Raw genomic sequence first — 14,366 nt, forward strand, 5'->3', positions numbered from 1 at the left:
AAATTCAAGTGATTGACTTCAGATTTGAGTTTCGTTTTCCATTAATGTGAGATTAAGAGTTTTTATTTGCTCTTTGGCGATAAAAACATATCAAAAAGCTAAGAGGTATAGAGAGAAACTCCTTTAACCAAACATGCTCGGCGAAAGTGGTAGAAAACTCAGCTTATTCTTATCCATTTTCATGTTCTAACTTCAATACATTTTCATGTCAATCAAACAAACACTTTATTATTCTGAAATAGGATATGAAAAAGTGAGGCGTCACATAATTTTACTTAAAAGTGAAAGCTTTTTTTATTTTATTAAAAAAAAAAAAGTTTGACATTGGGGCTCTATTATTTCATGATTAATAAAAAATACTATAAGGTGTCTCGCAATTTTAAGAACAATCAAGAAGCATGCACCACAACCTAGAAATTTAACAACATTGGCCAGAAGAAACTGTAATATATTGCTCTCATTTTAACGGCCAAACAACCTATTAGTCCTTTGTTGATAGGAACGCAAAGCGTCAAGGAACTCATCTTCGCCGAAGTCAGGTGCACAGGTGTTGGTAAAGTATAGCTCAACATCGCCAACTTGCCACCCCATCAACATGCCAATGCGGAGTAGGCCGCTCGTTCGTATGTATAGGTCGGGAAGGGGTCGAGACCCACAAGCAGAAAGATGTTGTTCAATCAAATCTTCATTAACATCTTCTAATGTAATGCTTCCTTCACTTTGTGACAAATTTATCTTGTTGCTTGAACTATGTCGCTCTGTGAAGTGTAGCATACTGCTAAGATTAAATCAAGTTTTGTATTTTGTTTTGTTGCTTCCTCTACTTTCTTTATTGTGGCTTGACATGAGTCGGATAACAAGTACCATTCTCCTACTATTGACACTCTTACTCCTTTCCTGTTTCACAACAGTCGAGTGTTTTAATTTAAATAATTAAATGATAACCTACACCATCTATTTCATACTTGGTATCTAGACTTAGTTATTGTACGAGTCAACTGATCAGTACAAGTGAGTACACTAGTGGAAAAACGCTATTTGTAGCGCGCCCAAACCCCCCTTGGTTATTGTGCGGGTTGTGTCATAAAGAGATAGTGTTAAGTAGTAAAACGGGTCAAAGTGTGTTGGAATCCAATAATAGATCAGTATGCGATGAATTATCAAACAAGCAAAGAAAAATAAGTAAGAAAGAAGAGATAGAAAAGCAAGCACAAGTGGATACAACAATATTATACATGAAATTTTATTGTGTCACATCTATTTTGGTTTAATAAAGGCTACTGTTTTGGTCTTGTATTAACTATGTCCAACAATGACCATGTCCAAATAATAAAATTTATAATTGAAAACCCTTACTACCCTAATTCTATCGGGTTACTTTATCAAATAACCAGGCCTACCTATTGGTAACTCGATATGCCTATAAACATATGAAAGTAGACTTTTTCTTATCTTTAATACATCACTTGTCGTTTCTCGTTTGCATTAGCACCAAAAAATATAAAAATTCTTTCATTTGTTACGTTTGAAAGCTTTACACTGTATATTCAACTGTACAGAAAATATAATAATTATTTATATTTCTTTCGTTCTTTTAATAATACAACATGGAGGGAAAATAACACAGTATCAAAGTACCTTTTAAGATTTACCTTTTAAGATTTTCCATTTCTTCCTCTAAAAAAGTTTCAAATTGCCCCATACAAAAATCTACCGCTTCCTGCAATGAAAGAAAATTAATCCTTCTTTAATGCCTTTACTAGAAAAAAAAAAGTTACCCTAATAATAAAAAATCAGTTAGTCTTATGCAAGGGAAAAACACCAATAATATAATATTACTGATTACTCCATATTAAACAAATGTTAGTGGATCTTTTTTACATTAAAGAGATATATGGAGTGTTAAATTAAAAAAGTTATAATAAACATATCCTTAATTATAAATCTATTATATCACTTTTGTAAGACTTTTTGAATATATGAAAAATAAGATGGACCCGTATAGTGAGATAAGGAGAGTAAAATTAAAGAGAGAACTTTAATTGAAGGTGTCAATTCTGGTGTTCAGGCCAGTTTCGGTGAGGTCAGGTCGGATCGAGACTAATTTCAAACTTGAGTCATGTTAAAATATTGGTCCATGCAAATCGAAATTTGAATCAGATATTTTTCAAGTCGCTTTTGAGAAGGTCGGTTAAGTAAGATTTTGACACCTCTAATTTTCATAATTATTCAACTAAGGAGCAATAGAATGGAAATAAGATCTTCATTGATTGACTTTAAATGGAGGGACGAGGGACACATTATTCTTATAGATTTAGATAAATAAAAAATTTATATTTAAAATTACAATATTAATTATATAATCAACCCATCTTCGCCATAGCTCTTCATCCCACAAGGATTGGTTCTTAAATCTACTATATATTAAAAGCGTTCATAAAATCATGTGGCACCCTCCTACACTAAATTAAACTTGCCACATAATCTTTCAACAAATTAAGTTAAAAATGCTTCACATAAGGTTTGAATTCAAGACAACTAAAATATGAATCAAAAGCATTACCATCTCAACTATTGATTAATCATTTTTTTTTATCTCAATATATATATATATATATATATATATATATATATATATATATATATATGCATAAAATCGTTAGCGCAAACTTAATCGATCAAGCACTAGTAGAAAATAATAAATGCGCATCGAGTTAAACGCACCGGTTTATGAAAAACGGTGAGAAAAAATAAATGGCACCGGTTAACCAGCGCCCCTTTACCTTTTGTTTAAATTAATTCTCAAAAATATATTGGTAAAACAAAGTCTCCGGTTAATCGGTGCCCTATATGTTATTTTTATTTTTATTTTTGTCCTTTATTTACCCCCTTTTCTCTCTCCTCAAACCACTTTCTCTGTAGCCTCCTCTTTCCCACAAAGATCTCTCTTTAACTACCCCCCTCTCTCTCTTATTCTTGCCTTCACCGTCCACTCCTCCACCAGACCACCACTGAGTCGTTGACCCCTCCACCCTGGCCCTTGCACCGCCAACCCTTCATCTCTTGTTCTTTCACTTTCTCTCCTCGCCGCAACAGTGAGGAGTGGTTGCCTCCGTAATAAGAATCAACGGTTGCTTAATCTAATGGCGGCCAGGATTGATGGTGATAGACGGTCTTGGTCGAATGATTATACTATTAATGATGATCAAAGCTCCATTGATTGAAGAAGGGCAGCCACAAAAGGAGGGGATCTATAATTTCATCTTCGTACCTCGTGGCAATTTATTTCACCGGCGCTAGATCTTATCCAAGCGGCCGGATGCCGACACTCCTCCTCGGTTTGCCTGTTTCTCTCTCCTCTTTTCTTACATTTCTATCGATCGACATATTTTTTGTTTGATAATTTAGGTGTTTAGTTACATATAGATCTTGAATTTTGTGAGTTTGATTGTTTATTTTCGATTTATTAATTACATTTTTGGGTGATTTTGGAATTATATGATTTCATAGGTTTTGGGCTGAATAAAGATATGTTTCTGTATAAAATTTCAATTTGATGAGTTAATTAGCCTCCCTAATGTTTACTTTGCTGATTTTTTGCATTTAATAGTTCATTTTCTTCCTAATTTTACATTGAAATAACAAAATTCAGGCTGCATTGAGGATGCTCTATGGCCTACAATGGATGTTGCATTTCTATTCTGTGCTGCTGCTTCGGAGCTGCTGCTGTTTAGCAATTGTGATGCTGTTGTTCTGCTACTGGGCTGCTGCTGCTCTGCTAGTGATTGTAGGAAGTTGTTGCTGCTCTTATTATAGTGAATATATTCAATATTTTTTTTCTTTTTTTTTCAAGTGTAAAATTACAGGTTATCATTGAAATTATCAGTTTTAAGTATATTATTTATATATGTAACAATTTGCTGACAATTTCAGGTTAAAAAAGCAAAATAAAAAATTGGCATTAAAGGCACTGGTTAACCGGTGCCAAAGTAGTGAGTTTTTTTTTTTTTTTTTTATTTAATAAAAGTGGGTACCTATTATTAGCACCGGTTAACCGGTGCTAATAACAAGTAATGCCACCGGTTCTAAACTGATGCGAATATTTGTGGGTATTCGCATCCCTCAAATCTAGACCGGCTTAAAACCGGTGAGAAAGGCTGGTTTTGAACCGGTGCTCATTTCTTGTTTTCTACTAGTGAAGCCATATAATTCACAAGCAATCAAACTATCATATTCATTGGTTTTGTTGACAAACTGCTATAAATAAGTAGGAAAACCGTTGACCTTTGAAGGTTTTGATGATGAAGATGATTAAGAAACAACTTTAACTAATAAAGTTTCTCTAATGTTTTTAGGACTTGCAGGTGGAGTAAGCTTAGAGAGTTGAAGAAGAACTTGAAGCTAAGGGAATACAAGAGAGCAAAGGAAATCATACTAGAATAAAAGAAGAGTTCATAGAGGACCTAGATCAGTTATCCCTAACAACATTATATGAGCTTCCTAGCAAAAACTGGACAACAAGCTGATCATACTAGCTTGGACCGCGTTGAAGACAGCAAGTTCCAGAGGAGCTTGGGATATGAGTTCTAGCATAATGTTGAACTAGAAGTTACAGCAGGATTTTAGTCCTGTTCTGCAAAGAACTCAAATTCTAAAATACAATACAAAGTTCAATTCGAAGAGATCAATTTGAAAATAAACTCGAAGACTTTATTCTAAGGTTGAGGATAAGTTTATTATATTAGGATTGATGTAAATATATGATTGATTGATATGCATGAGACTTATTAGAAACATGATAAAGCTTGGCCAGCTAGTAAAACCAGAAGTTTTTATAAGGATACCTTTATGTTTATGAAAAAGATTCACTTGTAATTTTATCTTATAAAATGATTTTATCTTATAAAATCTGTTTTTCTAATTAATTATCTTTATCTAAACTTTATCTTTTTTACGGTTTTGCAAATGATTTTCTGAAATGAGACATTTATACTCAGGTTGTTAAAAAGATTTGTAAACGGTTTTTAATATAATGCTTATCTTGTATTTATCTTTTTACCAAAATCCCTACTTAGTGAACGAACGTTCTCTATAATAAGAGACTTCATTTTTTGGGAAAAGTGTGAGTAGTATGTGTGAAAACCTAAAGAGCACTTAGGAGTAAGTTTGCCAAAGTTAGAACTTTATCATATTAGTTCCAAGTTTCATGTGTAGTTTTCCCATCTTATATTAGAAGTTTGATTTATTGTGTTGTATTTGGTTTTGGGTTAGCGATTCATGGTGTAATCAAGTTAAATAATAAGAGTGAGCTTCTGGTGAGAAGCCGAGAGAGCAGTGTTCAGGGACTGTTGCTGGAGACTTAATGCTGGAGACTTAAGTCTGGAACTTAGGTTGGATAGGATAATGAAGTTTCTATCGAGTAGCAAGTTCGGATAGGAGCTTGTGAGAAAGGTTTTAGTATAATAGATTGTAATTCTAAGATTATTTTGGTGTTGGAAAATCCCTAGAGAGTCGAGGTTTAGATTGTAATTCTAAGATTATTTTGGTGTTGGAAAATCCCTAGAGAGTCGAGGTTTTACTTCCAGTTGGGCTCTAGAAAGTTTCTTTGTAAATCTTAAGAAAACTTCCAAAGAGGTCACCCATCCCAAGACTACTCCCAGCCAAGCACACTTAACTGTGGAGTATCTTAGCATATAAGCTCCCTAAAAGGAAGGTGCATCCTGTTGGTATGAGTAATATATTAAATCTTTTTAAAGCAATCATGAGGGGGTATTACAGCACGGAACACGCATTAATTAAACATAAGTTATTCTTTATGAGCATAATATCTAACTATTCTAAGTATGTCACTTTAACATATGTGGGTTTCATTTATTTATTTTATTTGCAATTACATAAGAGTTATTATAAAGAGATATGAGGCATTTTTGGTAGTATAACTAGACACAAAGAGAATTTTGTTACAAAGTATTAAATTATAAGCCCTTTCTTAAATTTTGCTATAAATAAATAACAAATTAAGTTGCGAGTGTGGGACCAAACATTTTACTACCTCCGTTTGGTATTATTTATAGTAAAGGAATATTTTATGTTTCACAAATAATATCACTTTGTTGCAAATAATAAGAAATAGAGATAGTATTTTATTTAATTAATTTATTTTTATTTTTTTTGGTTTTTTTTTTTATGATAGCTACGATATATACTTCTAGAGAGCAACTTGAAAAAGAAAAGAAAAGAAAATATAATATTAGAGATGGGTACCTTAGATCGGAGCTTAAAATTTCTAAGTCCATAGATGTAACTTGTGGCAGTGGCAACTTTCCATTTAAGACAATACTCAACAAACCTCAAGTTAGCCTGAAAAAAAGACTTATAATCAAGGTCTAGGCCACGGGCTTTATGCCATCTCCTGCACCCATCCAAGGTTATGGCGACGTGTTTAGGAATGATAAACTCTCCTTGTTGGAGCCTTGCCGTAGAATTCTCATTAACATCCTTTGATGAACGATTCAAAGCACAATTTATTGATGCCCCGAAATTGTCACTGTTTCTCAAAATGTTACTGCTTCTCCAGAAGCGATTTGGGTTGTATATGGGAACAAATAGGTTGTTTTTTGCTTGTGGTGTTACTAATATTTTGGAAGATGTCAAAAAAGAGAAGCCATTTACACGGAATAGACGTAGCATGTTTACTCGGGATTTTACTCTTTTGTAAAGATAGGTCATTAATTGGAGTATGAGTAAGCTTTTGGTTTTTTGAACCACTAAAATGATCTACTCATATGTCTAAGTAGGCGGCTCCAATAAAATGCCTGTTTTTGGCAGGGATATTTCGCTTTTTTTGTTAATACTCGTACTACACTGCTAAGTAATTTTAACTTTCTCATATGTGTTAGGATTTTTGTCAGAAACTACCTAATAAAACCTAATATATATAAAAGTATTGTAAGAAACTACCTATTAAAAGGTAAATGTTGTATCTTACAACATTTGGCCAAATTTCCACCATTAACCTAATTTTACGGTGTTAACCTAATGAAATTCCTTTTATTCTTGTCAAAAATAGTCTAAGATAATTTTAAAGTGGGAGGATTAGGATAAGGAACCCCACCCTAAATTGCATGTAGTACTCTTATTATTTTGTTGAGGTTGGGATAAGGTGCTATATATATAACTATGTTAGATTGTTAGGTTCGAATTTGGTATAGGTCAATTTCAAAGAGAGTGTGGGGACGGGAAATATAAGTAACATGGTCGTGATTCTCGTGAGGTAGAATGAATAATTGGCTACCAATAAGTGAAGCAATACTTCAGATTTCCTAAGATATGTTACATAGCATAAGTTAAAGAGAAACGATGGCGTAATCCACTAACCACCAACAACTATTATTTTAAAACACATTATATTTGATTGAATTTATATATATAGGGTTGTGATCCAATGAGAAGTATATTAAAATGAGAAGGATGAGAAGGAATCTCAACCAATTATATGAGCAATCTAGCGGCTGATATTAGAACAAAAAAACACGCTACTCTACTTCATCTCTCTCACAATCTCTCTGCGGATCAAATATATCCTTGATATAGAGCTTAGTTCCCACAAATTCACGTTACTCTTCCATTGACCGTCGTCCTCAATTTTTACTATTCGTCTTTTCTCTCTTCCTCCCACAAGTTTCACGATTATTTTTCTCCTTTCCTTCAATTCTTCCCTCCAGTAGAAGCAATCTGATCATGTTCACCATTTTAGACATAGATTTTCATTTTGAAGCTCCCTGTAACGATCGCCAATGAATGTTGTTCCACAACTATGTAATGGAAATAGAGGATGAGAGAGAAAGATAAGCAGGGTGTTTTTAGGTGAATGAATAAGAAACTAAGCAACTAAATTAAATGTAAAGGATAACTTAGAATGTCTACTGAATTGGTCATGCCGTGCCCTCTCTGCCCAGATACCTATTCTTAGGTGAATGAATAAGAGGAGTAAACAATATGCATATTTAGAAGTAAAATTATGCACATTTTGTTTAAATTTTATGCATATCGAATATAAATCGAAAAATATATGCACATTCAATTAAAAAAATTATACATATACATATACATATGTATATGTGTGTGTGTGTATATATATATATATATATATATATATATATATATATATATATATATATATAAAGCCGATCTCGCAACCACGCCACGAGGCAGCGATCTTTGGCATTCCAGTTTTTCGCCAAGTGTCGCAGCACGTAGGAGATAAATAGGTATTTTTGTGACACATATGATGTTATGTAAGCGATTTTTGAATAGATTTTCTTAGATAAAATTGTTGTATAGAGTTTTATTATCGATAGAATTCTAATATTTCATATATAAATATTTTATAACGCAATTATATTTCCATCATCAAATTCGTTTTAAAAATTTAAATAAGATCCAGTTATATATAAATGTTAAATACGGTCAAAATGCATTGTTAATAATAATTTTAGTTTAATCAGTAAAAACAAGTTTTAGTCAGTAAAAATAATTTTAGTGTGGTAAAAATAATTTCACTTAAGTGAAAATAATTTAAGTTCAATAAAAATAAATTCAACTCAATAATAACATATATATCTATTTACAAACAAAACTATACAAAGTACACTCCATATGATATCGTATGTCTAAATATCCTACATTATCGAAACGAATTATTTGACCGTATTTAACATTCAAATAAAAAATATTATCTTAAAATTTTACTCAGTTAGTATCACAAACTTTTATACGTATATTTAATCATAAACTTGTATATGTAGCTGGCCAAACCGTGTCACCAACTATTATATTACAAGAGTTACTTCGTTAGTGCTATAGGGGTTACTTGGCCAGTGTTATAGTGGTTACTCAATCAGTGTTATAGATAGGGGTTATTTAGTCAATGTTAGAGAGGTTACTCAGTTAGTATCATAGGGATTACTCGGTCAATTTTATAGAGATTATTTTGTTCGGCCAGATGGTGTGGCTAGCCGCATACAAAATGCAGCGTTATTTAAGTTATTTAAAAAAAATTAGAGAATTAGTAAAAATAAGTTTTAATCAGTTAAAATAATTTTAGTTTAGTAAAAATATTTTCAGTTTAGTGAAAGTAATTTAAGTTCAATAAAAATAATTTCAAGTCAATAATAACATATACTTCATATATATCTATTTACAAACAAAACTACAAAAAGTGTAGTATTACATAAATATAAGCCACATGATATCATATGTGTAAATAATAAATCATATTAACAGAACGAATTATATATATATATGTATGTATATATATATATTGTATATATATATATATATGTATGTATATTTATATATATGTATATATATATACATATATATAAATATACATATATATATATATATACATATATATACATACATACATATACATACATACATATGTGTATATATATATATATATATATATATATATATATGTATGTATATATATATATATATATATATATATATATGTATAGAGAAATGGGATCATGTTAGAACACATCCCTTATGTGAGAACCTGATATATGTGAGGACATATTACAACCGTTGCACTAGTAGAAAAATTGAAAAAGGCACCCCCCTTTTGCCACCGGTTTTTAGGAAAAGTTTTGTTTTATAAAAAAAAAATAATAAAAAAAAAATAAAAAGAGGGAAAATGGATTTGCAACCGGTTCTAACCAAACCGGTGGGAAAAGTGTTATGAAATAAAAAAAAAAAAACCGCTTATATTCTTCTTTCTTTCTCCTTCAATTCCTCGATATTTCCTCCTCTCTCGTCTACGCTACCTCTCTCTCCTCTCCCTCTCCTCCATTAAAATGAACCTCTCTGCACTCCTTCCTCTCTCTGTACTCCTTCATATCTTTCTCGTCGTACTCCTTCCTCTCTCCCTCGTCCATTTAAGCGTTTCTCACTGTACTCTTTCCTCTCTCTCTCCTCCATTTAAGCGTACTCAAAATTCTCCCTTGAAGGGGCTTCTGAGCTTTCTCTCCTCCATTGAAGCAGTCTCTAAGGTTAGATGCTTCTTTTTCTATAATCATCTAATATTAATTTTGACAATCTAGTGTTAATCGTGTATTTAATTGTTAGTATATACTCAATTTAGGGTTATTCGAAGTTGGAAAATTGAACTATTGGTTATACAAAGTCGAAGAATTTAATGTAATTTTTGGAGTCTAGTTTGATAATTGAGTCAATTTTGGTTGCTAATCTGTGAATTTTAGTTTATTTATTTTATTTTATAGGAAAAACACATTCACAAATTCTGGGGGTGGGGGAATGGTTTCAGGGGTAGAGTTTCGAGTCTACGGCGGTATCGGGTCAGGGAAAGGGGTGGGGGTTTCTGGTGGGGAAAGGGATGGGAGTTAGGGTGGTTTCGGGTTAAGGAATTCAAGTTTTGGGCGGTTTCGTTGGTAGGGCTGAGGCGGGGGGTCTATTGCGCTTATGTGGCTCTGGAAGGAGGGTGGTTTTGGTGGTGGTGCAGGGGGAGGGGGTGGCTGTCGGGGCTGGGTTGGGGAGTGGTTGTTGGGCTGAAACGCAGTCAAGAGATAGACAGGAGAATAGGGTTTTGGGAGGGTTGAAGGTGAAGGATGTTGTTAGTGGGGAGGTTAAGGATGTGCAGGTTTCTGGGTTGTTTTTTGCTATTGGGCATGAACCTGCTACTAGGTTTTTGGGGAATGAGGTGGAGTTGGATGCGGATGGGTATGTGGTTACGACACCGGGTACGACGAAGACGAGTGTGAAGGGTGTTTTTGCAGCGGGTGATGTTCAGGATAAGAAGTATAGGCAGGCTGTTACTGCTGCTGGGACTGGTTAGTGTTTGTTTATATGGTTTTGGTTTGATTTCTGTGTTATTGCATATTTGCGTTGTTGTGTTTATTATGTAAATGCTTGTGTCGTGTATATATTATTGTGGGATTTGTTAAGACATTACAATGGCTACCTAGTCGCGAACTCGAGCTTGAAGATTCTTGAGAGGTTTGGGGGCGTTTATATCCATAATCCATTCCTTTGATAGTTGTATATATTCATGTGGTCGAAAGCCTTGGGGTCCTATAGGCTATAGCCCCTATGGGCTGTAGTATGTGAAAGGGGATAATGGAAAGAAGCTAGAAATGGTAGAGTGTGCATAAAAGTTTGTTTACAAATCTAAGATTGCAGTGTATATAATATAGGTTAGAGGTGTAATTAACACTGGAAGAATAGGTTTAGTTGAGCCTTGATTAGGCATACATCCATGTCCTGTATTTTGCTAACAAGACATTGTTGATTTTTCGGGGGGTTTGAACCGGTAGGGAATGCGTATTTTCGCCTAGTGATTACTAATAGTCATTTCAATTGAAGATACTTATTTTTCGGTGTTTAGAGAGACATAAAGAGCAATGATATAAATCGAAATGATGACCGGATTACGGAATGCACATTGTGGATTTGTGGTACAATCGTATAAGTGTTGTGATAAGTTTTGTTGATGATGTTATCAGGGAGATGATTTGTGTGTTAGCTGCTACTACATTGATAGTGAGCTCAATGCTTATGCCATATCTTCTGCTCAGGTCAACTGCTTAGCTTGCTTATCTATTTTTATACAACTATTGTACGAATACACAAAGGAAGTACGGAATTATGTTGAGTACATTTGATAATTCGGTTCCATGGAAAGTCGAAAAACCTTTAAACTGTTGCCATGCTTCGGTGATTGTAAGTTGTAATTGCTCTGTGTAAACGGATCATTTGGTAAGAAAAAAAAATAAGTTGTTTGGATGAACTATTTTAATGTTAATTTGGTTTATGGAATGAGCGTTTTACTGTCAAGAGCTTTTATGATTTTTATTTGAGTTACAAAGAAATGAAAGGAAATCATATTGTTTTCTGTAGAATATGTTCACTTCTGAAGTTGGGGTTGGGAATTTAGGAATGCATTTGATAATTTTGGCAGAAAGATATATATTGTCTTTGTAGCATGCAAACAGCAACAAACATATTGAGCTAATCTGTTTCTCTCTTACTACTTGCAGCTCTATTCAAACACCCCTTCGGATTTTGATTTTAAGCTTGAAAGGTGTGTAGTTCTAACTTTTGTTTTATTTATCATCTTTCATGAGAATTTAGCGGTGATTCCATAAAATGAATTGTCTGTTTTTACTGTTGTTCTCAGCCTTGCTCAAGGTTTTCGCTGCTTGTCAGATTTTGTGCAACACCTTGCTGCTTCAGTTGATATTGTGTTTCCTGTCATCCATGGTCCTTTTGGTGAAGATGGTACTCTTCAGGTATTGCTCTGGCTGACCCTCTAATACTTTGAGGACCAGTTCATTGTAAGCATTTAATATTACCGATGATATTTCTGATTCTGTGACCTTGACACTTGTTTGTCTTCTACTATAAATTTTTAGGAGTTCATTTTCTGGGGTTAGTAATGAGTGTTAGGACTACGTTACTTTTTTTTTTTGGGGGGGGGGGTATTGAGGCTCTGAAGGTCTATGTTGTTTAATCTGACTTTGAATGGATTGAACCAGGTTCTTGCTTTTCGGGTTATCAATCCACAAGCTCCTGTACACATTTTGATCATTCCCAAAGTTAAGGATGGTTTAACCAGACTCGCTAAGGTACTTATGGTAGCATAGTTTTGCATTTCTGCGATGTTGTGTTCATATCCTTGCTTTTCTGGGTGTTTACATGAATGCTTCATTTCAATTAACTGAAAGTTCTTTTTGCTGGTTAATTTCTGTTTTTAGTGTGTCCCAACAGCTTTGACATTTTATTTTGCTTGTGATGTCCTTGGGATTTAAGGGCTTGGGAGTTTGGACTTGATGCTTCCTTTTGATTAAAGGATTTGATATTTGGGTTCCATGTGTTTATGGCTAATTATATGCATTTAATTTTCCAGATTTAGTTATCCCTGGATCATTTTGGCATTAGTTATAGTCAGGCCAATTTTGTTGCAAAACTCTGAATAGAAGTTAAGTTGTATTGTGCACAAAAGTTGAATCAAGTGTTATAAGCTCATCCTCAAGAACAAGAACTAGGAATTAAGTGTAAGTGTTCTGTAGGACTACTAATATATCAGAGTGATCGCATAGATCTGAATACTGCGCTTTTAAAAAGGATCATTTAAGATGCATGAGTTTTTTTCTTTTCATTTCTTAAGCAATTAGTTAGAGAGTTTATTAATAATGCAGAACTGAAAATGCTTAATACAGACCTCCAGAACAACAGAACCAAAAGCTTGCAGGCAGACAAAACCTGCTAAGCAACCACCTTACATCACTATCACTTCTCTAAGCTCATTTGAGCATCTACAAGAAACTTTCAACAAAATTTCATTCACAATAACATCAAAAGTTATAGCATTTACCATGAAATTTGCGGTATTATTATGAAGACATAACTGCTATATTGACTCAGTATATCATGTAATATACAGCTTTGATTGCGAGCTTTTCTTCCAGTTCAATATTACTGCTATCTTCAACTCAGCATCAAAACCAGTAAAATAATCCCAAGAGCCAACACTTTTAAAGGACAGGTACTAGATTCTTTCAGGATGATTCTTTCAGGATGGTGTGCAGATTCACCTTTTTCTAACACACCCCAGGATCTCTTTTCTTGCTTTAAATTGTTAGCATTACAAGTAGTAGGATCCTGTGACCACTATTCTGTCTGGCATGTATGCTCAGCTCTAGTGTTGATGGGTGTTCCTATTAAGGGTCACATTTCAGCTCTAATATCTGTATCTTCCCTGAATCGTTATATACTACTAGCATCAATGTATGGTATTATTCAGGATTGTTGAGTCTAGAGGCTTGTAATAGTTAACATTGAGCACTCACAAGTCACAAACCAGCCCGTATCTACAAGAGTTAGAAATGAGTTTCAGATATTTACAAGATTTGGTAGCTAATGGCTCAACTTATAAAAATAGAGAATTTTTAGATTCTTTTGATTTATGCCTGATGTTTATTTGTATTGATACAATTAGATGTGCACTAACGGAATTATCATGCTGTAGTTAACTCTAGAGTTAGCTTGAATCCTTCCCCTACAATGGACATCAATGCTGCCATCGGCAATGAGGACACCAGCTTGGGTGGGGAAATGACATTTGATACTACAAAGACAAACACCATTGCCACCAATGTCACTGTGCTCTGCTCTGCATCAGTTTTGCATTCTTGCCGCCCTTGAAGTCCTGAGTTCTATTAGTTTTTGTATACTGTCAGACAACATATGTTAGTGTTTATATGTCCAAAAATATATATGTTAGTGTTTATATGTCCATTTTTTTTTTTGTTTTTTAAAGTGTAATATTACAAGTTATTGAG

At 33.6% G+C, this 14,366-nt stretch overlaps 2 protein-coding genes and 1 long non-coding RNA gene across 5 annotated transcripts; 2 read left to right on the plus strand and 1 right to left on the minus strand.

Annotated features, from left to right (window-relative positions):
• Window positions 1-180: 180 nt before the first annotated feature.
• On the minus strand, window positions 181-7,119 carry LOC110727119 (dehydrodolichyl diphosphate synthase 2-like). The gene is made up of 3 exons (XM_021906661.1): window positions 6,265-7,119; window positions 1,653-1,720; window positions 181-897 (listed from the first exon to the last, which is right to left on the minus strand). Exons 1-3 carry the CDS (start codon window positions 6,727-6,729, stop codon window positions 732-734), a joined length of 699 nt encoding a protein of 232 aa, XP_021762353.1. The 5' UTR covers window positions 6,730-7,119; the 3' UTR covers window positions 181-731.
• Window positions 2,681-4,680, plus strand: LOC110727120. Its single transcript, XR_002512481.1, has 2 exons — window positions 2,681-3,338; window positions 3,653-4,680. It is a non-coding gene; the product is annotated as an uncharacterized LOC110727120 (long non-coding RNA).
• Window positions 7,120-9,511: 2,392 nt separating the features above from the next.
• LOC110727121 lies at window positions 9,512-14,363 on the plus strand. Of its 3 annotated transcripts, XM_021906663.1 has the most exons (7): window positions 9,512-10,058; window positions 11,529-11,600; window positions 12,063-12,106; window positions 12,203-12,314; window positions 12,561-12,650; window positions 13,469-13,570; window positions 14,054-14,363. In XM_021906663.1, the coding sequence occupies exons 1-6, from the start codon at window positions 9,864-9,866 to the stop codon at window positions 13,472-13,474; spliced, it is 519 nt and encodes a 172-aa protein (XP_021762355.1). In that variant the 5' UTR covers window positions 9,512-9,863; the 3' UTR covers window positions 13,475-13,570; window positions 14,054-14,363. The 3 variants fall into 3 exon arrangements, with proteins under 3 accessions (XP_021762355.1, XP_021762354.1, XP_021762356.1); XM_021906662.1 differs by lacking the exon at window positions 13,469-13,570; XM_021906664.1 differs by lacking the exons at window positions 11,529-11,600; window positions 13,469-13,570.
• The last annotated feature ends 3 nt before the right edge of the window (window positions 14,364-14,366 follow it).

This window comes from Chenopodium quinoa, unplaced genomic scaffold, assembly GCF_001683475.1.
Source record: "Chenopodium quinoa cultivar QQ74 unplaced genomic scaffold, ASM168347v1, whole genome shotgun sequence".
Classification (NCBI taxonomy): Eukaryota; Viridiplantae; Streptophyta; class Magnoliopsida; order Caryophyllales; family Amaranthaceae; genus Chenopodium; species Chenopodium quinoa.

Coding starts and splice junctions, on each gene's coding strand:
- LOC110727121 (XM_021906662.1), top strand. CDS start 9,864: ATGAACCTCTCTGCACTCCTTCCTCTCTCTGTACTCCTTCATATCTTT. Junction 10,059..11,528: donor CCATTGAAGCAGTCTCTAAG/GTTAGATGCTTC, acceptor TGATGTTATCAG/GGAGATGATTTGTGTGTTAG. Junction 12,315..12,560: donor GTGAAGATGGTACTCTTCAG/GTATTGCTCTGG, acceptor GGATTGAACCAG/GTTCTTGCTTTTCGGGTTAT.
- LOC110727119 (XM_021906661.1), bottom strand. CDS start 6,729: ATGACCTATCTTTACAAAAGAGTAAAATCCCGAGTAAACATGCTACGT. Junction 1,721..6,264: donor ATTTTAAGCTCCGATCTAAG/GTACCCATCTCT, acceptor CTTTCATTGCAG/GAAGCGGTAGATTTTTGTAT. Junction 898..1,652: donor GAAATGGAAAATCTTAAAAG/GTAAATCTTAAA, acceptor GTTGTGAAACAG/GAAAGGAGTAAGAGTGTCAA.